Source organism: Armigeres subalbatus, chromosome 2, assembly GCF_024139115.2.
Source record: "Armigeres subalbatus isolate Guangzhou_Male chromosome 2, GZ_Asu_2, whole genome shotgun sequence".
Classification (NCBI taxonomy): Eukaryota; Metazoa; Arthropoda; class Insecta; order Diptera; family Culicidae; genus Armigeres; species Armigeres subalbatus.
Genome location: NC_085140.1, coordinates 241,685,746 through 241,710,627, shown reverse-complemented (window position 1 = coordinate 241,710,627; position 24,882 = coordinate 241,685,746). Strand labels below are relative to the sequence as shown.

The following is a 24,882-nucleotide window of genomic DNA, read 5'->3' as shown; positions in this document are numbered from 1 at the left end:
GCAATATATGTTCAACAAAATAGTAAACAGGGACTTATATACTTATTAAGGAGTGACGTGAATTTGGAAATGTTGTACGGGATTTTGAACAAGGATGGTTCTGAAGATTTAGTAATTTGATATTGACCGTTTAGTGATTTTTTAGTGACCCGTTTCTGGGGATGGTTTTCCTGCCTAAGAGAGTTATAATAGTGGAGAAGTTGTGGAAGTGAAGAAATAAAAATACGGTGATAGTGACCGCAATATTGTTGGTGATCACGATGACTGTGCCAAGATTTACGTAATGATAGTAGGTGAATTGGATGAAGGATTTCATTGCTTATACTGAGTGAAGTGACTGAGGTGATTAGTAGTGTCAGAAAAACTTATATATTGTTTAAAGGTAAAAGAGAAGAAAAGAGTGATGTTGGTGTTAGTGATAGTAGTTTGACAATACTAAGTGCTTATAATGATGGGGGTGGGTTGTTAAACAAATTCTTGTTTTCATCAACACGGCCCAAAACAGTGACCACATGAGCAACATCGCTTAGGAACGTCTGTGTGGTGATGAAAAACGGGAGACTCATAGAAGCCAATATGGGCGGGGTACAGTGTAGATTAATAGCTGCCATTGTAACCACAACAAAAAAAAATACTCTATATCATTGGGACTAAAGGTAGCATGTTGATAGAACAATAAACAATACCACCAGAAGCTGGACGATGCAAAATGATAAATTTGATTAGGAGTGCCAGCGAGGGACAGACGATGTAATAGAAAGCGGTATGTAGCAAGCGCAGAATAGAAACCACCGTAGTAAAAAAAGCAGCAAGCATACTTTGCGATTGCTGAAGCGCAGAAGAACATGGATAGAAACAATATGCAGAGGTTTTATGCGATTGTCAATATGGCGCGCGGTAAAAGTCTGGGCCAGTGCTCGTCATGTGTACTAACCGAGAGGGGGATTTGCTGCCAGGCGACCTCTGGTGGCGGCCCGGTAGAAGGAGCACTTCGAAGACTCGTTGAACGGTTAATACGAAGGTGTATTATGAAGAAGGATGGGCATAGTCGATGACGGTCAAGTTGTGGAACCACCGACGCTGGATGAAGTTAAGAAGGCCCTATAATCGTTCACATTATTCAGAGAATATGGGAGGATGAAGGACTGCCTACCGGCTGGTTGGATGCCCTCAAATGCCCAAACTATATGAAAGGGCACACACTAGTGTGTGCCAATTATAGAGGGATCACCCTTCTGATTTCGGGGTACAATATTTTGACACGTATTCTGTTTAACAGACTGAGACCGCTTGGAGACTGACCGCTCCTTCGTCGGCGAATACTAGAGAGATTTTTGTAAGGGCCGATCAACGACGGATCGGATGTTTACCCTGTGGATGATCCTTGATAAATTCCGGGAATTAAACTCGCAGACTCATCATCTACTCATTGATTTCAACGCAGCGTACGATTCAGTGAAAATTAATGAGCTGTGGCAGATAATGTCTGAACATGGTTAGCCGACGAAACTGATTAGGCTGATACGTTTAAGGCTTGATGGCTTACATCATGGCTTACATGGATTACAGACGAAGGGATAATTTGTTCAAAAACAGTTATTTGTTGTTTTCTCGGAATTGTGTAGAATGGAATTGTGTAAAATGGAATATGATAGGTACTAAAATTGGCCCTGACGAAAGCGAGAAAACAAAATGGGGGCCGGCTGATGCTTTTTTATTTCACCCATCAAGGTATATAGAACGTCAATTTTAAAATGCTTATTAAAGCGTTAAAACACATTTTAGCCCAAAATTGTTCACTTTTTTGGGTTAGAAATTTAATTTACTTTCATATGAGAAACACGGGGGGCAGCAGGGACTATGTCCAAGGGCTTGACGATCCCTCCCCAGGCCATCTGCGAGTTGTGGGGCTTGCCTAGGATGTGGTGGGGTTTGACAGTGGGCCCTGTTAAACCTCTATAAAAAGCTGCATATATCTGCAAGTAGGCCCCACCAAAGCGACCGTGTGCCGCTCAAAGCGCACAAGCCCAAGTCCTGGTGTTAGGTGGGACGCTAAACAGCCCTGACACGACGGCCCTCCGACGAGACAGGAGGTTTGCGCAGGCCCAATAAGCCGCCTAGAAAACCAATCATTACGAACAATATAGGAGATAATGCGACTCGATATAATCGGCAAAGACCTAGGCGACGAATACAGGATCACGATTGGAAGCTTGGAACATGGAATTGCAAGTCGCTAGGTTTCGCAGGTTGCGACAGGATGATCTACGATGAATTACATCCCCGCAACTTCGACGTCGTGGCGCTGCAGGAGATTTGCTGGACAGGACAGAAAGTGTGGAAAAGCGGGCATCGAGCGGCTACCTTCTACCAAAGCTGTGGCACCACCAACGAGCTGGGAACCGGCTTCATAGTGCTGGGTAAGATGCGCCAACGCGTGATTGGGTGGCAGCCAATCAACGCAAGGATGTGCAAGCTGAGGATTAAAGGCCGTTTCTTCAACTATAGCATCATCAACGTGCACTGCCCACACGAAGGGAGACCCGACGACGAGAAAGAAGCGTTCTACGCACAGCTGGAGCAGACATACGATGGATGCCCACTGCGGGACGTTAAAATCGTCATCGGTGACATGAACGCACAGGTAGGAAGGAGGAAATGTATAGACCGGTCATCGGACCGGATAGTCTGCACACCGTATCGAATGACAACGGCCAACGATGCATAAACTTCGCAGCCTCCCGCGGAATGGTAGTCCGAAGCACCTTCTTTCCCCGCAAAAATATCCACAAGGCCACATGGAGATCACCTAACCAAGAAACGGAAAAACCAAATCGACCACGTTCTAATCGACGGTAAATTCTTCTCCGACATCACGAACGTCCGCACCTACCGCAGTGCGAATATTGAATCCGACCACTACCTCGTTGCAGTATGCCTGCGCTCAAAACTCTCGACGGTGTACAACACGCGTCGAAGTCGGACGCCGCGGCCTAACATTGGGCGGCTACAAGACGGTAGACTAGCCCAAGAATACGCGCAGCAGCTGGAAGTGGCACTTCCAACGGAAAAGCAACTAGGCGCAGCGTCTCTTGAAGATGGCTGGAGAGATATTCGATCCGCCATTGGTAGCACCGCAACCGCTGCACTTGGCACGGTGCCCCCGGATCAGAGAAACGACTGGTATGACGGCGAATGTGAGCAGTTAGTAGAAGAGAAGAATGCAGCATGGGCGAGATTGCTGCAACACCGCACGAGGGCAAACGAGGCACGATATAAACAGGTGCGGAACAGACAAAACTCGATTTTCCGGAGGAAAAAGCGCCAGCAGGAAGATCGAGACCGTGAAGAAACGGAACAACTGTACCGCGCTAATAACACACGAAAGTTCTATGAGAAGTTAAACCGTTCACGTAAGGGCCATGTGCCACAGCCTGATATGTGTAAGGGCATAAACGGGAACCTTCTTACGAACGAGCGTGAGGTGATCCAAAGGTGGCGGCAGCACTACGAAGAACACCTGAATGGCGGTGTGGCAGACGAAGATGGCGGTATGGTGATGGACCTGGGAGAACGCGCGCAGGACATAATTCTACCGGCTCCGGATCTCCAGGAAATCCAGGAGGAGATTGGCCGGCTGAAGAACAACAAAGCCCCTAGGGTTGACCAACTACCAGGAGAGCTATTTAAACATGGTGGTGAGGCACTGGCTAGAGCGCTGCACTGGGTCATTACCAAGATTTGGGAGGAGGAAGTTTTGCCGCAGGAGTGGATGGAAGGTGTCGTGTGTCCCATCTACAAAAAGGGCGATAAGCTGGATTGTAGCAACTACCGCGCAATCACATTGCTGAACGCCGCCTACAAGGTACTCTCCCAAATTTTATGCCGTCGACTAGCACCAACTGCAAGGGAGTTCGTGGGGCAGTACCATGCGAGGCTTATGGGCGAACGCTCCATCATGGACCAGGTGTTCGCCATTGGCCAAGTACTGCAGAAATGCCGCGAATACAACGTGCCCACACATCATCTATTCATCGACTTCAAAGCCGCATATGATACAATCGATCAGGACCAGCTATGGCAGCTAATGCACGAACACGGTTTTCCGGATAAACTGACACGGTTGATCAAAGCGACGATGGATCGGGTGATGTGCGTAGTTCGAGTTTCAGGGGCATTCTCGAGTCCCTTCGAAACCCGCAGAGGGTTACGGCAAGGTGATGGTCTTTCGTGTTTGCTATTCAACATCGCTTTGGAAGGGGTAATACGAAGAGCAGGGATTAACACGAGTGGTACAATTTTCAATAAGTCCGTCCAGCTATTTGGTTTCGCCGACGACATAGATATTATGGCACGTAACTTTGAGAAGATGGAGGAAGCCTACATCAGACTGAAGAGGGAAGCTAAGCGGATCGGACTAGTCATCAACACGTCGAAGACGAAGTACATGATAGGAAGAGGTTCAAGAGAAGACAATGTGAGCCACCCACCGCGAGTTTGCATCGGTGGTGACGAAATCGAGGTGGTAGAAGAATTTGTGTAATTGGGCTCACTGGTGACTGCCGAAAATGACACCAGCAGAGAAATTCGGAGACGCATAGTGGCTGGAAATCGTACGTACTTTGGACTCCGCAAGACGCTCCGATCGAATAGAGTTCGCCGCCGTACCAAACTGACAATCTACAAAACGCACAAAACGCACTTGGAGTTTTCGAAAGGAAAGTGCTGCGTACCATCTATGGTGGGGTGCAGATGGCGGACGGTACGTGGAGGAGGCGAATGAACCACGAATTGCATCAGCTGTTGGGAGCAGGCTTGTAAAATGTCATCTGCATGTCATTTGACTAATTTGTTCATAACTTTCTTCAGAAGCCAAATTTACTTCATAATTTTTGATTTGCTTATATCGCTTGAGTAGGGCTATATTTTTGTCCAAGGGTACATTACTCTAAATATAACATCTGATGCTGGATAGTCAGAACTCTCCAAAATGTCACGTGTCATTTGACATAATGTCATTTGAATGACATTTTGCCTCCCACGCCTCAGATTACATATTTACAGCAATGTCTTGTTAGACGAAGTTGTAGGCACATTTAAGCGCTATCAGTTCGCCATACTTCAGGAGTTGATAGCTAACTCCTGAAAAAAGTTCTGGGGAAAATATGCAAACGAATGCAAATGACATTTTACAACACTGGTTGGGAGAACCATCCATCGTTCACACCGCGAAAATCGGACGACTGCGATGGGCCGGGCACGTAGCCAGAATGTCGGACAGTAACCCGGTGAAAATGGTTCTCGACAACGATCCGACGGGCACAAGAAGGCGAGGTGCGCAGCGGGCAAGGTGGATCGATCAGGTGGAAGATGACTTGCGGACCCTCCGTAGACTGCGTGGTTGGCGACGTGTAGCCATGGACCGATCCGAATGGAGAAGACTCTTATATACCGCACAGGCCACTTCGGCCTTAGTCTGAATAAATAATAATAAATAATGAGAAACACGAAAGTTGAATTATTTTGATTAAAAAAACATGTGTAGATAAGGAGCCTAACATGTAGTTTTTCAAAATTCTAACACTACGTATTTAAAAGTTTTCAACATATCACTGTTAATAACATTTTAAAAGCATTTTAAAATATACTACCTATACTTCACCATGTTGAAAAACAGTGATTTCACGCACACGTTCGTCGCCACTAGATGGCAACAGCGCGGCTGCGTCAAAGCGAATGGCATGGAGTTTCTCAAACAAATGATTCAAATCAATACCAAATTTTCAAAACGACTTATCTGCTTTTGTAAACAAGGATTCAAACGTCGATTTGTCGAATCTGAGAGCACTCCCACGCAAACCAACACCATGAACATATAGGTGAAAACTTCGTCTACCTGTTGACGGTGTTTGCGTGGGAGTGCTCTCAGATACTTGTGACACATATATGATACCAATATCACTGTACATCATAAAATCATATGTCTGTCACCCAGAATCACGCTGGTATCACGATAGCACGATGATTTCCGTACCCTGCCCTTCGACCGTTGTATTGTACGAAGCAGAACATAATTTGTTGTTTTGAAATGTCAAATACGCCGTTTGACATATGAAATAAAAACAAACATTTGCAAGCTGACTGAGTAAAATTCGTTTTCTGCAATTCTGGATGATATTATTCACAACATTGGCAAAGTTATTATTTGTAAGCCCATTATTTGCTACAATTACGCTCTGAAGATGTCTTCCTATTGATTTTTCCAGTTCTTGGGTTGTTTCCGGGAAAGATCTACCGTCACTTTTGCATGATATTCAATAATTTGATTTCTGTATAGTGTGATTTCGAACATATTGTTCAAGGATCCCATGGGTTTTAATTGGAATAAGGATTGGGAAGGATGCGGGCTCTTTGATTTGCCATTAGTGAGCATCTACTTTTTTAGATGGGAAGAATGTTTTGTACTGTTGTTTGGACAAATTCAAAATTGGATCTCTAGTGTTTGGAGAGGGAGAGAAAAATCAGAAACTGTACATTTGTCATAAATTTACACGTTAGAATTTTTTCAAACGTCCGCAGAAATAATTGCCCTGTGGAATATTTGCAAGAACTCGCATATTTCTGCTAAAATACTTATACGAAGAATTGGAAAACTATGACGTTTTCATATCGATTAATGAACTGCTGACGCGAATTCACAATTTATTAAAACAAATATGGGTACATATTGTGTAATACCAGAGGCGCCGCCACGTTCCGAGACGTGGGTAGGACAAACACTGGATTATCAAACCCATAGAATACTTTCACGGAATTTCAGCGACTTTCCGGAGATCCTCTCGGATTTGAAAAGATTTTTTTCGGATTTCCTCAAATAAGTTATAAAACTCCGTATGACTACACCCAGGTTACGCGGTTGGAATTTATTAATTTCTCGGTTAACCCGAACTTTCACAGCTTTTTAAATACCACTTGAATTTTCTTTGATTTTTTGTGATTTTTTTCGTAGGGTTAACTCATTGTTTCATTGACGCTGAAGGTCTTAAACGACGAAAACCAAACCGTGTAAAAAAAACCTGGGTGTATTAAGACAATCATTACAGTGTTTTTAGAACATTTTCAAAAGGCTTGTCTTCAAACATTTTTACGAATTTTCAGAAGTGATTATGAATTCTTAGGGGAACTGTACCGGTTTTGGACATGTTCCTAATTTGGCCAATTTTGCGACTAACTCCAAAAATAAAGCAATTCGCAAGGGTTTTATTAGTTCCAACAAGTGATATATCCCTCACGCTTCAACGTTGCTTTCAACTGATCGATTATTTTGGAAAAATATGTATTTTTCAGGGTTGGCCAAATTAGGCACTAAGTTGACTAAAACCGGTGCACTTCCCCTATAAATTATATAAAATATTGGTTGATTTCAAGCCATTATAACTAACTTCTAGGAATTCAAACCTTCAGAAATTAGCTAGGTATATTTTCGATTCCTACACAATCCAATAAACTCATGAAAGCTTTCAGAATTCTTCTTCTCATAGGCCTGCTACCAGATATCCGGATATGCTACAATAATCAAAAACTGCTTCATACTTGCATATTTCTGCGATTGTTCTCTCATATCCTTGTTTAGTTTCCCAACTTTTGGAGATTATTTCAGCAGTCTAGTGACTACAGCTTGTGCCTAATAGACAGGAGGTCTACAACTACACACTAACATCCCTCTCCTTTCCTAACTGACTGGAGCCGTAGGTAATAAATACCAACCTTTATTCACTTGGATCGCAATATACACCAGTTCTGACCTGTCACGGAGAAGCAATCATTAACAACTATAGTCAGTCTTTGCTTAGTTAAGCTAAGCCATATCCTTGTTTAGATATTCAACTTTTAATTAATTCACCAGTCAGCCTGTCAATTCTTTTAAAATTTAAGAAATTCTCTGAGCCTCCCTGAACTAGCAAATATAATTACGTACTTTCAGAATGCTTTCAACGATTTTATGGATGAGCAGAAACTTTTAGAAACTTCATAACTTCTTGGAAAATCTCAATACATCATAGAGCACTTTTTGGAAAATTCCTCATAGACTCTGAGAAGCTATTCGGAATAGATTTCTCCTTTACAATTTATGGAAACCTCCACGATTGTCAGTTTAACGTCTGATAAACTTTCAAACCTCTGATTAACTTTGAAACGTTTTAATGGTATTTTAATAGATCTAAAAATTGAAATGGTATTGATAGTATTTGATCTTCTAGTTATCCATATGATATGTTCTTGCCATAATCATGGGTAGGACAATGCTTCGACTGTCCTACCCAGGTATTTTCATGCGTAGGACATGTCCTACCTGTCCCACCCACTCCCGGCGCCACTGTGTAATACTCATAAAATCTATAGTAACAGTTTATGATTTCTATACATTTTGATGAAAAATATAGTTTTGGAAAGCGGTAGAATCAGTCAAATAGATACAATGGTGGAAAGAAAAGATGTGTGTCATCTAGTCACTGTACGCGTACAGCGTGATACGAAAATCATTGTGCAGAAATCATATGTCTGTCGATAGTAAGATTCGACAAATCGACGTTTGAATCTTTGTTTACAAAAGCAGATAAGTTGTTTTGAAAATTTGGTATTGAAATATTATAATCAACGTTGGCTACCTTGCCCTATCCAGTTTACCGCTGGACTCCGGTTTTCCCTCTGGTTTTTCACTACATGGTATTTTTTTTATTTGCAGCAAAAAGCTCCGCATCAATATAAACTTCCCGCTGAAGACGGAACTTAAAGTTGAGCAGGAGGCGACCCACAAACACATCGAAGAGGATCGTAAGATCCTGATACAGGCCGCGATAGTAAGAATTATGAAAATGCGCAAGGCACTGAACCACACCCACCTTGTCGGCGAAGTCCTAAATCAGCTGTCGACGCGTTTCAAACCCAAGGTTCAGGTGATCAAGGTAAGTTCGAAACGTGTGTATTAAGGTGGATCACTCTTATATGAAAAAAAATCAAAATCATTTTTTCGAGACGTATTATTATTTATACCCCTTGACAGTTTTTGCTTCTAAAAGCTACTGTAAAAATTTCAGCCAGATCCATCAAGTTTCAGTAGAAGCTCAACGAGCATGAATTTATATGGAAAAAATCGACTAAATATATGGGACAAAACATACTTTCCACTTATTTACTTCTAGTAGCGCTGTAATCATTCAATCCCGATCATTAGTGACATTTACAATCTTTACATTATCATGGGGAGCTCCCTGATAAATAAATCGGGATGAAACAAATGAGACGCTCCATCCAACAAATTCGCATACAAAGTCGATCGGAGAAGGTAATAGGCCCCAATATTGTTAATTTTAGTCATTTAGTATCGTACAAATCAAGAAAATCGAAGCACATCGGTCCGATCAATTCTGCATGTAGATTTATTTGACAAAATCGATCGCGGTTTTCAAAATAATGTAAAGATTGTAAATGTCACTAATGAGCGGGATTGAATGATTACAGCGACACCTAGAGGTAAAAAAGTGGAAAGTATGCATTTTCCCATATAATATATATAGTCGATTTTTTCCATATAAACTTCATGCTCGTTGAGCATCCACTTAGACTTGACGGATCTGGCTGAAAGTAGCTTCTGGGAACAAAAAAAAAAACTTTATATTCGGGGGGTATTAGGCCTCGAAAAAATGATTTGGATTTTTTTTTCATATAAGTGTGGTCCACCCTAGTGTGTATGCTATATTGGGTTTTTGTAATGCCTTCCATTATTTCGTACAGAAATGCATCGATATTCTGATAGAAAAAGAATATCTCGAACGCCAGGAAGGACAGAAAGACACCTACAGCTATCTAGCTTGATTCGTTTTTGGAATACTCTTCGTAGTTATCTAAACAACTCCGCAAAATATAGTACCGAATGTAGAAGTAAAATAAACCTGTTAAAAACACTCATAAAATAGTTAAAATTTCATTGCTGTTCCATGAAATTATAACAACAAAAACATCAGATTATACAATAAGACGGATCGATTCATGTTAATGGGTTTTTTAACTATGCTAATTCAACGACCAGGATCATTGCTTGTGTTTTGCAGCTTTTTTTTATTAATTTAGACGTATTTAGTGCACGGGTTATTCTCTCTTTCATTAAAAATCTTGTTTTTTCGATAATGTAGTATGGGAGGTCTAAAAAATAATCTAGCAAAATTTTGTTATGCCTGTTTTGACGTATTTTAATCTGATCATTGAAGCTTTCCAAAACTTCATTGAAATTATTATGTAATGGAGCTCGAACACATGTAACCATCGTTTTTGGGGTTTAGAATTAGATTTTGAAATTGATTTGCACACCACGTAGCTTCAATCAGTCAAATCTACTGCGTAGTTATTTTTTTAGATCCTGAACCATAAACATCATTGATCCAAAATGCAAGTATAAAATAGTTTATTTGTCAAGACTGGAGAAATGTATCTAGAACTCTAAAAAATACCTGACTTAACATCGTGAATAGTGATGACTAAAAAACCATTCAGTCCAGCCAACAAAGTGTAACAGCAGATAGAGATGTTTAAAAAATAAAATTCCATCATGTGTAAATAGTTGATTATTGTTTTTATCTATTTGCTATATCACAATCCTCTAACGCCGAATAAACAAGAAAATTGCCATTCAGAAGCTTGGTCGTTGCCGTTATTGATCAACAGAAAAAGCTTTCAATTAATAACTGAGGAAATGCTAAAACAGTATTCTATAGAATACCAAGTTGAAAAGCCGGCCAAGTTCTAGTTGGATTGCAGAGCCTTTGAAGAAGAATGTGGTTTTGTTCAGGTTTTGTTATAGTCGAAAGACAATACGAAAGATTGCTATTTCTGAATGATCAGTATTGCAGGATACACATAAAAGCTACGGCACGGCAAATGCTGGGTAAAGCGTACCATTTGGTACTTCGCGTACCTGAAGGAATAACATAGACCCCATCTCGTGATCTCTAGCCTCTTACCCAGCAATTCCTATCCCTACCTCCCCGTGGTGCTGGCCGGGATACGAGCAACCTTAGGGAAGATCGGGTAACCAACCCCGGTGGGAACTATGGTCGTATGCTGACAGGGAAGGGGGGTTTGCTCCTCTCCGGAGGTGCACATCTTACTGAGCGTCTGTTCTCCATGTCAGGATCGGCTCACAACAGCGTCTGTTCTCCATGTTAGAGGCGGCTGATCATCGTCCGAGTGCCAGCGAGGGACTCTAAGTGAAACTGTGCACCATGGTCCACCGGGAATAAGGAGGAATGGTCCTCCGGAAATTTAGGAGGTTTGGTGTCAGGCCCAGCAAGCCAGCCTTTAAGAAACATAAGCAACGAACAATCAACAAGAGAGTACGGACCGGAACTATAGGCGAAAAGGGACTAGCGATTGGAAACTCGGTTCGAGGAACTGCAAATCTCTCAACTTCATCGGGAGCACACGCACCATCTGTTCGTTGATTTCAAGGCGGCATACGACAGTATTGACCGCGTAGATATATGGAAAATTATGGACGAGAACAGCTTCCCTGGGAAGCTTGTATTGTTATTTATTGTCAACAGGTGAAATGGTCACCCCAATGACCGTTTACTTAAAACTAAATACATTAGTATTGTCAAGATTAACATAAAACACGTCTGAAATTGCACTTATTAGTTTCTCGTGACACATTAAAATTAAACACAGAATAACATCTATTGAATAGGCGAGACATGCTTCGTATGGGCTCGTGTAGCCCATAGTTAGTTCTGGATGCAGGAAGATTGAAAAACGAGTGCGTTCGGAGGTTACGGCGGCGTGTGTTGATGTCCAGCATGCTAAGAAGCGTTTGGCAGTCGATGTCCGCTTGTAAAAGGTCACCGATGAAGCAAGCTTTAGCCACATTACGTCTTGCCTCAAGCGAATCGAGACTGATGAGCATGCAACGGTTACTATAGCTGGGAAGGTTGACTGGATCTCTCCATCTCAAATGTCGTAGAGCAAAGCGGACAAATTTGCGTTGGATAGTTTTGATGCGCTGAATTCTGTTCTGATAATACGGGGACCAGACGACCGAGGAATATTCTAATATTGGTCGAACAGTGGCGCAAAACAATGATTTTAGGCAGTACACATCCCGGAATTTCTTAGCAAATCGGAAAAGGAAACCTAGCGTGAAGATGCCTTCGAAACAATATATGCTACGTGGTCCTTGAATGTCATTTTCGTATCGACCAAAACACCTAGGTCTTTGACTGTCGATTCTCGTTGAAGCTTTTTATCTGCCAAAGCGTATTCATGCTGGAGAAGAGAGTGTTTGCGTCCAAAAGATATGACCGAGCATTTAGCGACATTGAGCGTCATTCGGTTGATACGGCACCATTCTGCAAAGGATTCAAACTGTTGTTGCAGAAACATTGCGTCTTGAGTTTGCTTGATACAATAATACAGTTTCAAGTCGTTGGCGTACGATAACTTGAGACATTTCAAAATAAATTTGACGTCATTCATATAAAGCAGAAACAGAAACGGTCCAAGGTGACTACCCTGTGGAACGCCGGATCGGACTACAAACGGTGAGGAAATGTGGTCTCCAATTTTCACCGCCACACTGCGACCTGATAAATAGGATTAAAGCCAGCTGAGCAGAGCGTTATTTATGCCTAATTTGTCAAATTTTGCTACGGCAATCTGGTGATTTATTTTGTCGAATGCAGCAGAAAGATCTGTATAGATTGCATCCACCTGATGGCCATACTCTATTTGTCTTATTACAAAGGAAGTGAAGCACGCTAGGTTAGTGGTCGTTGAACGTTTGGGCATAAACCCGTGTTGGTCGTTTGAAATGTAATGTAATGGGACAATCAACTCAAATAGCTTGGAAACGGCGCACAGCGCAGCTATTCCCCGGTAGTTTGATACGGTCCTCTTGCAGCCCTTTTTGAAAACTGGAAATACATATGACTGCTTCCAGCACACCGGAAACACCCCGGAAGTCAGCGAGAGATTGAATACTGCAGTAAGTGGTCTGACAAGCGACTCTGCGCAACGTTTAATAACAACCGATGGGATACCGTCTGGGCCGCATCCCGTGGAGGATTTCAACTTCTTACTGGCAGCTATTATTGAATCGTTTGTGATGACCAATGGCTGTCTAGCGGCAGGAAGACTGGGAACATTCCTAGTGGCAATAACTACATATTGCGGGTCGAGATACTCATTAGTAAATACACTACTGAATTGAGTACGGAACAAATTAGCAATGTTGTTGGTAGTTTGGGCTTCAGCTAAAAAGTCAGTCATCGTTGAGGGCAATCCAGATTCCTTCCGTTGTTCGTTGACGTACCGCCAAAAGCTTTTGGGATTATTCCTGAGACGACTTTGCAAACGATTTTGAAAGGCGTTATAGAGATGATCGTTGAGTTGCTGATAATCGGAGTTGGCCTTGATATAGCTAGCTTTTGTAGAGTCCGTACGATACTTGCAGTGTTGTCTGAGGGCCGCGCGTTTGACTCTTTTCAGATTTTTGAGATGAGCGTTAGACCAGGCTAATTTGACCGGTTCTGGTGTGGATCTCACGGGAACAAACTGGTCGATGGCGTAAAGTAGTATGTTTGACATGGTCGAAGCAGCTAGGTTGACGTCAGAATCTCGAAGAGCCGTGTCCCAGTCAACTTGAGCAAGAAAGGCATTCATCCCGTTAAAATTGGCCTTGTAAAAGTCATATGAAATGCTTTCAGGCGGCTCGTGGAAGTTATGGAGCGGTAACTCAAGATAAATGAGTTGCATCTGGACGGGAGCAAGATGAATACACCACTAGGTGTTCCAATCTGCCAAATTCACTATTCAGCCATCTTGGATTTTAGTATAGGAGAGAAAGCCGATTTGTTTTCGTTTTGCACTGAAAATGAATTTTTCACCCCCGCCTTCTTCTCTTCCACAAACTTAAAAGATTGGAGCACCTAGTACTGTATTCATCTTGGACGGGAGGATGATGTCTGACAATCTTGATGAGCGGTGATGGGGCCTGCATAACCGAACAGCTCCCGCGGAGTTCGTTGCTGATGAAAAGCAGGTCAAGTATTCGGTTGTTTTCATTTTCCACATCATTCATCTGGTTCAGTCCAGCTGTGCTGTACGCGTCAAGCAGCAAACGAGACGTCTGGTCGATCAGGGATCTCGATGCAGTCGGGAAGAGAAATCCCGATTCATGGCGCTGCCAATTGATTGTGCTCAAGTTGAAGTCACCGAGGATAACCATTTTGTCCCTTGGTCCTAATTGCGAGACCACCCAGTTAAGCGAAGCGAGGTGACTGTCGATCAACTCCGCATCATTAATTCGATCGGGAGGGATTAAAGAACGCAGATGAAGAGAGCGGCATCAGCAGTAGTTACAGCGACCCACAATTGCTCAACCGACGAGTTTCCAGGAGAACTCACTAAGCAGGATTTGAAGCAGGAGCGAACGGCTAACAGAACACCCCCTCCAGTGCTTTTGTTACTGTTAGAAGATGACCTATCTTGCCGATAAACCCAGTATGATTCGTCGAAGAGTTGATTTACGGTGGTATTATTGTTGAGCCAGGTTTCGGTGAAGGCATAGACGTCGTAGCAGCCATCGCTAAGGGCCAAATGATAATCGGCAAGAGAACTATTGATCCCGCCGACGTTCTGGTAGTATATCAATACATTCGAAGATTATTTAACCGCACGCCTATCACTTGAAACATTCGGTAACATGGAGTTGAACTGGCGTGGAGATGGTGTAGCAATACTGGAAATCGGAATGCTCTCAGGTACAGAAGATACTGGTAACTGATTGTACTTGCCGGTTATAGGATTTCGGAAGACCCCGTCTCCCAACTCAGACGCAGGACCGGGACGGCTGCTGGTCGCTGGCAGCGGAAGCTCGACTGCGCTGAGAGGAATAGGGGCTTCCTTACAGCTAGTATCGATTGTGCGTCCCGGTGAATGATTTGACGATTGGGTTGCAGCGGCTTGATGATAATGTTTGGAAAGTACTGTGTGATGCTTGTAGGCACAACATTCGGGTGCATTCGCTGGAAATCGGAAACATTCAGACGGAGACAGAGATGAAGGCTGATCATACTTACCGAAAGTTGGTGTCCGGAAGACCTCGTCTCCCAACTCACACGCAGGGCCGGGACGGCTGCTGGTCGCTGGCAGGAATGGCTCGACTGCGTTGAGTGGAATAGAGGCTTCCTCACAGCTGGTGTCAAAAGTGCGTCCCGGATGAGAACTAGATGAATGCATAGCAGAGACTTGACGTTGCGGTGGAGAAATGGTAATTGATTCTTGTAAATGCGGCGATCCTGTTCGTTCGATGAAACTCGGACTCAATTCCGAATGGATGTTAGCAGAGATAACAGAAATTTGGCTTGGCGCGAATCGGAAGTTTGAAGTAATTGTAGGCGACCAACCAGCAGAGGTTGAGAGTTGATCGATGATGTTGAAATTTGAATCGACATCAGGCGATGAATGTCGATAAGAGATGTACTTGCCTTGAATAACAAGCTTACCAGACTGATCAAAGCAACGGTGGATGGTGTGCAAAACTGTTTGAAAATTTCGGGCGGACACTCCAGTTCGTTCGAATCGCGCCGGGGACTAACCCAACTAACATTTAATGTCAATGTAAATGTTATTTCAACTCGTCTATACGGCTTCAAGCTGAATATGTGTGCTATACATATGATCAAGAACTTCTATTCAATGCTTTTACCAGCAAATCTGGCGAATCTATTCAGCTGTTTTGACGTGCCTGCACAACTACTTTACAGCATGTTACACATTTTTTTCTCAATCTTTACTAAACCATTTAGTAATATATTTCGCTTCAATGGCGCTTATTCAGATTTTTGAATCTGTTAATTAAGTTTTATACAGCCACTGAATTCAATTTGATTAAATATTATTTGAGAGGAGAGTAAATTTCGGGAGTTTATTCAATGTTTTTTTTTTGTGAAAACTCAAATTTCAATTTTGTTGCTACCTAGATTCGAACTCCTAATCTCCTGATTCAATGGCCGCTGCTCTGTCATCACCGTCACATTGACAAATGTAAATAACAAAGAAAATTATGGATGTGCTTCTTCGCATACCCCTGGGAGCTGCGGACTCAATCGAATCCAATTTTCAAGATATTTTGCTTGAAACTCGCAAATTTCCTCTCAGTGTTCACTGTACACGTTACGATTTTCTCACATTGAATTATCATTATGTTTATCTTTAAAATATTAATTACAAAGATTTCGTATTGTTCGTATTACAATTTGCCGCATCGTATAAACTAACGTATCGAATGTTAAATTAATTCCCTCTACTTATGTTGAATACGTCGATATATTTAAAATGACGCCGTAAAACTGAAATTTGTTAAAAAGGAGCTATATTTAGTATGAGTTGATTTAAACGTGTACTCTCTCGTCTGCGCTCAGAATGCACAAAACCTCTCTCGATGCGATGGATACTTTTTGACAGCTTACTTTGGAGATTCTTTGACACTCGTTTTGACTCTATCCGCAGCTCCCAGGCATACCCTATAGGTTGTTTTACTAACGCTATTTTCATATTCATGCTGTATAAACGTTAGAAAGAGGCCTACATGCCGATTTCAGCACATAAGCTTAAAAATTATGCTTTCAGCATTATTTCAACCATTATTCAAACATCTATCAGCATGTTCTGTTGGCTAACTTTGATCCATCATCAATCGCTGAAATTGTTTTTAGGCAACATTTTCTCGACCTGTATAGATGCTACTTTGCTGCTAATCGTTTAACAGTAGCCGTCAACAGAAATATCGCTTCTAAATGGCTTGTTTTCTTACGCTATCTGCTAGCATTAATGACAGCGCTTTGTCAGTTGCTATAAGAGCAGGTGAATATCTTTGTAGCTGCATTACAGAAATCAATAGCTCATACACAGCTCCGGCAACAAAATCAAATGTAAACATAGCGGTTTTGACGTTCCATACTGATATGCTATTAAAAGAAGCAGTAATAGGTTTACTTAAACGTTGTATAATCTTCAAAGGTACAGAAGTTGCCTAAAAGCTTCGTTAGTTCATTTATAGCACCATTACGCTATATTGTTAGCGCTATAACAACAGCAAAAACGTTTTCATTGTGAATAAAGAGGCTGCACTCATAACAAAGAGACGAAGTGTCAAAATTGGAACAGCGCATTTGCTGTCAAATCAGTTGTTCCAATCGAGCACAAGGTTGTTAAAGGTAGGAGTATTGCGTCTCTTTGTTTTTCCAGGCTCGTTAATTGTGAATGCTACTCACCGTAATATGGGAAGTTGCTAACAAGCAACTCAGTTACATACATGAGCTCTTAACCGATAAGCTTTGTTGCTAATTCAGACAGAGCTGTTTTATGACTATATGAAAGCTGCATAAACGATAAAAGATTAAATATATTCGGCACACTGACTAGCTGATAGATATTTGGGTAATAGTCGAGTTGAAGTTTAAGGGATTATTTGCGGAGGCTTTTCTTTTATTCAGCATTGGCTGCTTTTATTCAAATATTATACAGCCAAAGGCTAGAAGTTGAAGATTTTAGCACCAAACATGTTAGTTGGGAAGACAAGGTGATGGACTTTCGTGCCTGTTGTTCAATATTGCGTTTGAAGGTGTCATGCGGAGAGCCGGGTGTAACAGCCAGGGTACGATTTTCAACAGATCCAGTCAATTTATTTGTTTAGCGGATGACATAGACATTGTCGGACGAACATTTGCAAAGGTGGCAGAACTGTACACCCGCCTGAAACGTGAAGCAACAAAAGTTGTGGTGAATGCGTCAAAAACAAAGTACATGCTTGTGGGAGGAACCGCGACAGGGCCCGCCTGGGAAGCAGTGTTACGAGTGTTTCGAGGTGATCGAGGAATTCGTCTACCTTGGATCCTTGCTATATAGTGTCTATAAATACTATATATAATAGCCCTGTTTGTCTGTCCGGTGACTAGCCAACCAGACGCAGCACGCGGGGAAATTCTCACAAAAAATAAAATATTTCACACTTTAATTCTTTTTTACTATCAGATCAATGAGCATAGATAGAAAGGTGAGGAAGAAGACCAAATGCAAGTGTATTAGTGGATGATGGAAAATGTAAACAGCAAATGGTGACGTACATATTTGCACGGCTTCTTATGGGAGCTCGTTTGAATGTAGTAGTGAAAGATTTTTCGCCATACACGAAAGGCACGCACACAATATATGGATTTCCATACCTTAGTATTTATTTACATTGCTATCAGATGCAGAAAACAAAACCAGTGACACCCTTTGACAACCAGACACAGCATTTGATGAAAAAAAATCACAGACAACAGACGTTGAAAATTTTGATTGAAAAAAAACACTTGCCACGGGCGCTACAGCGTCCATAAATAAACTAGTAATAAATAATAACCTCTATGTTTTATTGTATTTAAATCTGCCATTTACATGGTTTACATGGTGGAAAACAATATTCTTTAATGTTATTCGCTCACAATAGAATAACATTAAAGAATATTGTATAGAGTTTATCGTAATTACTATTAATTTCAGCGTACTGTTACAATAATTTCAATTATAATTCTATTAGGTTCTGCAGCGTCTGTATCTAACCTCAAACTGATGACAGATTGGTAGTACTTCGCGTTGGACTCGGGGGCAGCCAACCAATCCCGAACTCGAACCTTGTCGGAGTCCTCGTCGGAGTCAGTGGAAAGTACTACTGAACTGTCAAAAAAGTTCATTTGACGAGGACCGAATTCATTCGTGACGTCATGCTGCAGAACCTAATTGGGATTTTTTTTTAAGGGCGGTGAAGGATGAATCATGAGTTCATCCAACTCTACGGCGATGCTCCTCTATGCAAATCCATCCTTTCTCATGGAATGCAGTGAAGGTAAGGTAAGAATGGTGAAACCACAGAGAAAAATAAGCTCTGTGGTGAAACACTTGATGGTAGCTGCGTTTGATGGATAGAATCTTGGACGGAATGCGGTCTGGAAATTATATTTTTCTTTCAATATCTAACAAATTTATTATTTATTTATTCAGACTAAGGCCGAAGTGGCATGTGCTGTATATACAAAGAAAAAAATAAAATTGTGCTATCAAAAATTATGCACTTTCAATCGGAAAAGTAGCTAATTTTCATTAAAATAAAAGTTTAATAACTTTGAACGAAAGTTATGCGTTTTATTTAAAAGTATTTTCCATCTTTTCTGAGTGTAATTTTAAAAGTTTTCTTTTCAATTTGAATTGGCTTTCATGAAATTTGACAACACGAGCTTTTAAAAAGCACTTGGACTGTCAACTGATTCTTTTTATTCCGTGTATAGTAGAAAATCGAAATTTTTTTTCAATGAAATGAAATATCTGCAGTTATCAGACGTCGCAACTCATTTCTGATTAGTGCGCATGATAGTACATCCATGCGTGCATGATGCGCACTACTAATGAAATATTTCAAATTGTCGCGACTCGCGTCGCAGCGCGAGTGCTCAATCGCGCGGTCCGGTTTGGTGGCGGCCCGACAATATCTCTTCTGTGTCTTCTGTTGTCTTCAATTTTTGCCAGCTACGATAGTTACCGCGCAAGTTTACTTTTCAAAGTTCCGAAAAGAAATACTTGATTCTCTTCAGTTTTACGCGTTTTACGCCATATTCGGACGACATAAGAATCTATTTAAAAACCAGAAATGGTTCCCATTTCGTGTTTTTGCCTGCACATGGTAAGTACCTTCGTCGAGAAGATCTGAATAATCGAATATTAATGATTTGTTTATTTACCATCCATTTCGATAGCTGCGGGCATACGGTTCAACCTGGAAACACAAATCAAGACATCGTCGGAACGCCTGTGAAGAAAATGCATACAATCGTCACGAGCTGCTGTTGGGCGTAACAAACGGAAAAGCGCACGGGTGATGTTTTGCTGCTGATAGTAACTCCCGATCCCTACCGGATTTCCTACAGAAGAGTTGAAAAAGTCTTCGAAACAACGTTCTGCCACAACAATAATACAAATTATTTAAAATAATTGAATATAACAATGAAATAAAAAGAATTTAATTTCAAAGGAAAGGGTGAATTGAAGAAAAGTTTTGGGAGGTTCTTTTTTGGTTAAATATTTTTCATTTTGCAACGAGTTTGGGAATAAAAATATAGCACTCTCATTTTCAACAGTGTGATTATTTGGATTTGACAGTTCTACAGTTTTAGCTTGAATATTCAAACTTTTAATTTCAGAGCAATACGTAGCTTTCAAACGATGGTTATTGCACAGACAAACAGACGTAACAGCTTGAACATTTTTCTGAAATATCCATCGCCTAACTTCTCTACCACCATCTTGCGAGCATGTTACACGAAAGAATGTTTCGTATGACATTATCACCAGAAGGCGCTGGAGTGAAATGTCAAACTCAAAGGATTACGACGCTAGCGCCTCTAGTTGTGAAACGCGCAATCAATCAAATTCAAATTGATCGTTGAAGTCATGGTCGATGGCCATTTCTCTAGTGTTACGTCTGTTTGTCTGTGGTTATTGTAAAAGTTGGCATACTTTTATTTTAAACATACCCAACTCTCTACACGCCCGTTTCAAATCACTCAGAGACTGAGTGAAATTGTATTGCCGTCTCTTTTTTCCCACGGAAAAGTTACTCAATTTTCGTAAAAAGTGGAACTACTCAAAATTTGAGTAGTTGCACTTTTTACGAAAAATGAGTAAGATTTCCATGAGAAAAAAAGAGACGGCAATACAATTTCACTCAGTCTCTGAGTGATTTGAAACGGGTGTGTACGAAAAAGAACCAACGAAACTTTTTATTTTAACCTACGGTTTTCTTAAATTTATTAATGATTTTTCTTTCTGTGTATATTTCACTATCTATAGTACGCAGCACTTTCCTTTTGAAAACTTCAAGTCTAGATTGCTTTGAGAATAGGTCGTATGTGCAAATGAGAGGCTCTCTTGACTTTCATTCTCTTTCGATTATTATAGAACTATACTAAAGTTTACTTCGGATTTCTTGGCAGGCATATATCTAAAGACAATAGCTTTGTCTATCGTGCTGAAGTGAAAATGTAGCAAAAAATGCAAAATTAGCTTATCTATTAGCGAAAGAGAGCGCAAGCAAAGAGAGACTCTCTTTTGCACATACGACCTATTCTCAAAGCAATCTAGAAGTGCGCGTTGGTCCTCCACGAGCATCGTCCAGGTCTCTTGTCCGTAGAGAACTTTGTCTTCGACTACAAATTAACAAAACCAAAGGCAAAATAGAGCTGGGTTGATTTTACCCAGTCCAAGTGAAAAATTCGTTAACTTATTTTTGGGTAAAGGCATGTTTATATAGATTGGCCGAGGGTCCAAGAAGCCCATAGATTTCGTGAATGGCCAATGTGTCACCCAAAATGTTTACAAGTGCAGCGCGTAATACCCAGCTTTCTGATGAAGTGTTAATGGTGATACCTACCCTGAGGCGATTCAAGTACAAGAAGATCGTTGATCATGTCTTCTAGTACGACTTCGAAGCCATAGTTTTTCGGCACACTTGTTTTGACCATAAGGGCCACATAAATCCTATCCAAAGATGAATTTACCCGTGAATCGAAATTTTGGATCTTGAATGAAAATACCTACGGTCAATTTATTTTTCCTTTTACGTGACTCGAGAGGATTTGAATATTCGACATCATCGACGTGGAGTGATAATCGTAATGCATGAGGATGGTCTATGAAAAATAAGTGGTTTGCATATTGTTTGCTGTCCTTGTACGATACTATTGAAACATCCGTACTTGCTTCCTCTGCATGAAGCATGGTTCGAGCTTCAGGATTTGTCAAAACAAGGCGTAATGTGTCAATAATGGAAATATAGTGAACCACTTTTTTCTTCATTTTTATCGATGGTGTGGCATTTGGGCACTTGATTCTTTTCTGAAATTTTTTGCCTCTAGCTCTCCCTAACAAAGTTGAGGTTTTGACTTTGGTTTTTCCTAACACTTTTTCGACCGGCTCAGGTATCGTACAGTCGGCTTTCTATATCAAAAAGTTTATATTGTTTTGAGGGGTTGAAACGGTTGAAGTTATGTCTGGGATGAACAAAGAATTTATCAAACTGATTGAAGATTCACGTTCAAGTGAATTTTCACTGTTCATGTATCTTTTTACATGAGTCATAGCATGTCGTTGACACCAAGAAATAATCCTTGAAAATCCGGAAAGAAATTGCTGTACTTTCTTTTCAGGAAGAGAAATATCGCACCGCAATTCCGTAACCATCTCTGTGAATTCCGTCGTGATTTCTTGCAACGAAACATCGTTGTCGTAGAAGAATGGATTTCTAATTAAGGGTGTTGGTGATTTCAACTCATGCTCAGGGATCGGTATTGGGGGAGGCGAGGGAACTTCCGGCATGGCAGTGTCCTCTTCCTCTTCAACATCTTCTGACGAGTGACATGACTGAAAATGCTTTTGAAAACTCACGAAAAAGCTGAAAAGCGAGGCACATAGTGGGCATCTCAGTGGGATTGCCGACTTTTTACTGGTGGTCACTTTATGCACCATTGAAAGGTGCTTCTTAACATTCTCCAGGTCACCCGTGATAAAATCGTTGCAACCGACAATGCAGCATTTCATCCCTCAAAATTCAAATACAAATTTTCAAACGGAGGATTTTTAAATATTAAGCAGATAGCACTTACCAGTGAGCTTACGGTAACTTTTGTCGTCAAGTTTAGCTTTTAGTTGGTCCATTTTAATTTTCTCACAATTTCCGCTTTCTTATTCAGAGACTGATGTTTAAACACTCACTGTCGTGGCAACATAAGACTACAAATGAATGACGTGAATTGTTTTCATCCAAAATACAGTACAGCTAAAGTACTTGGCTTTGGGTACTTTCAAAGAAAGAAAAGGATCACAACTCAAAATCAAGATAAATCGTCATCCAAAACAAAAACATTCATTGAACTCAAAATGAAGTTTTTTGATTTAACCGCAAATTTATGTTAAATGAACCTACCGACAAGTACAAGATTGTATCCAAATCAGAAGTGTCAAGAAAGTACTTAATTTTGAGTTCTTTTTATCTCGATTTTGAGTTGTTTCGTTTCTCCGTGTACAAAATTGAGAATTCTTACAAGACTGGGTGACTTCACCCAAAAAAGGGTAGAATCAGAAAAGCGTGTAGTAATTTTTGTTTTTTTTTGTTACTGTGTATCTGTCACTTCTCCAAAAAAGTTGTGATTCAACCGGCAGCTGCGGTTAAAAATGTGAATTGATTTTCTTTTAAATTTCCACCTTCTTTCCTATAATATAATCGCCATCAGTATTTATTCATCAGCCAAGAACAAAGTGCATTAGTTAGAACAAACACCGACGTCTATAAAATGTCGAAAATGTTGGCTCGTGTTATTTCGCAACAGAACCGCGGATTTCTTTTCTCCAAAAACAGTGCAAAGCGAAGTTGGCTGAATGGAAATGTATTCCAAAGAGGAGTGGCGTCTGGTCGGCCCAGTGATCCGATGAAGGGCAAAGGTCCCATCACTTGGAAAAGTTTCGCTCTAATTGGGACTGCCGGACTGGGCGGTTTGTGTTTCATGTGGTACGTGAAGAACGAGAAAGAGCAGGGTAAGTCGTAGGGGCGGTCCATGATCAAATTATCGGAAATCATGTTGATAGGTATTGGATGCAACTACATAGTTATATCATAATGAGACCAGCAACTGCTTTGGAAGATTAATAACCTATGATATACTGTATTTGGGTAATTCGAATATGTTTAAATCTGTTATATTTCATTCCTAACTGTTTTCCATAGTTTGTCATTTATTATTGATAGGTATGTATCTTATTATCTAATAAATATGTAAATCATTGCAGCATTGTTGAAAGAACGCAAACGACAGCTAGGGAAAGCTGCCATCGGCGGTTCTTGGGAACTGGTTGACTCCGAAGGAAACGTTAGGAAATCGTCTGACTTTCTCGGCAAGTGGTTGCTGATTTATTTTGGCTTCACGCATTGTCCGGACATCTGTCCAGATGAGTTAGAGAAGATGGCAGCAGTTGTAGATGGGCTGGAAAAGATGGAAGAGGCAGAACCGGTTCAACCCTTGTTTATCACGGTTGATCCCCAGCGCGACTCGAAGGAAGTCGTTGGGAAGTATGTGAAGGAGTTTCATCCGAAATTGCTGGGTTTGACGGGGACTGTGGAGCAGATTGCTAAAGTATGCAAAGCATTTAGGGTATATTTTAGCGCTGGTCCGAAGGATCAAGACGAAGACTACATTGTGGACCATACGATCATAATGTATCTGGTGGATCCTAATGGACAATTTGTGGATTATTATGGTCAGGATCGGAATAAGGAACAGGTCAAATTCTCCATTGTCATAAATATGACAAAGTTCAAACAGATGACTAAAAAATCTTGGTTTTAAGTTTGTAAGGTTCCGGCTTACAGATTATTTTTGGTTGGAATGTATATAGATGGACTGCGTCGACTGGGGAATAAACGACACTTAGTTTCAGTATGTGTTTACTACTCACTGGAGGCCGAAATAATCCGCTAAATAGGTATAAGGTCCCCGATGCTCGTTATATGAAAAAACCCGAAAAGTGTACTTATTCATAAGAAACGATAGGATTGATTAATTTTATATTATTTGACAACTCGCCCGTACGAAAAATCATCCATTTGTAAATAACTTGGCTTGGGACGTAGCAGACGTCTGAAAGAGTAACCACTTGTTGGTCTCTGTCTCTTTTCCCCTTTCTACCATCACCGAGCCACCCTTTCCCCCCACACGCCATATCGTTTGTGCTTGGTTTCCC

The 24,882-nt window shown here is 41.1% G+C and overlaps 3 protein-coding genes across 5 annotated transcripts in view; 2 read left to right on the top strand and 1 right to left on the bottom strand.

Moving 5' to 3' along the window:
• Positions 1-10,622, top strand: part of LOC134211990 (cullin-1) — a 30,014-nt gene extending 19,392 nt beyond the window's left edge. For all 3 annotated transcript variants that reach the window (XM_062689440.1, XM_062689441.1, XM_062689439.1), the window contains 2 exons: positions 8,747-8,966; positions 9,796-10,622. In XM_062689440.1, coding sequence (XP_062545424.1) covers positions 8,747-8,966; positions 9,796-9,876 — 301 coding nt within the window. In that variant the 3' untranslated portion in view covers positions 9,877-10,622. The remainder of the gene's footprint in view (positions 1-8,746; positions 8,967-9,795) is intronic.
• A 2,026-nt stretch (positions 10,623-12,648) lies between these two features.
• Positions 12,649-14,278, bottom strand: LOC134209633 (uncharacterized). The gene is made up of 2 exons (XM_062685623.1): positions 14,021-14,278; positions 12,649-13,806 (listed from the first exon to the last, which is right to left on the bottom strand). Exons 1-2 carry the CDS (start codon positions 14,276-14,278, stop codon positions 12,649-12,651), a joined length of 1,416 nt encoding a protein of 471 aa, XP_062541607.1.
• An 8,978-nt stretch (positions 14,279-23,256) lies between these two features.
• LOC134216097 (protein SCO1 homolog, mitochondrial) lies at positions 23,257-24,581 on the top strand. The gene is made up of 2 exons (XM_062695101.1): positions 23,257-23,679; positions 23,932-24,581. Exons 1-2 carry the CDS (start codon positions 23,439-23,441, stop codon positions 24,486-24,488), a joined length of 798 nt encoding a protein of 265 aa, XP_062551085.1. The 5' UTR covers positions 23,257-23,438; the 3' UTR covers positions 24,489-24,581.
• The last annotated feature ends 301 nt before the right edge of the window (positions 24,582-24,882 follow it).

Coding starts and splice junctions, on each gene's coding strand:
- LOC134209633 (XM_062685623.1), bottom strand. CDS start 14,278: ATGGTTATCCTCGGTGACTTCAACTTGAGCACAATCAATTGGCAGCGC. Junction 13,807..14,020: donor CATCACCGCTCATCAAGATT/GTCAGACATCAT, acceptor GCTCCCGTCCAG/ATGCAACTCATTTATCTTGA.
- LOC134216097 (XM_062695101.1), top strand. CDS start 23,439: ATGTCGAAAATGTTGGCTCGTGTTATTTCGCAACAGAACCGCGGATTT. Junction 23,680..23,931: donor GAAGAACGAGAAAGAGCAGG/GTAAGTCGTAGG, acceptor AAATCATTGCAG/CATTGTTGAAAGAACGCAAA.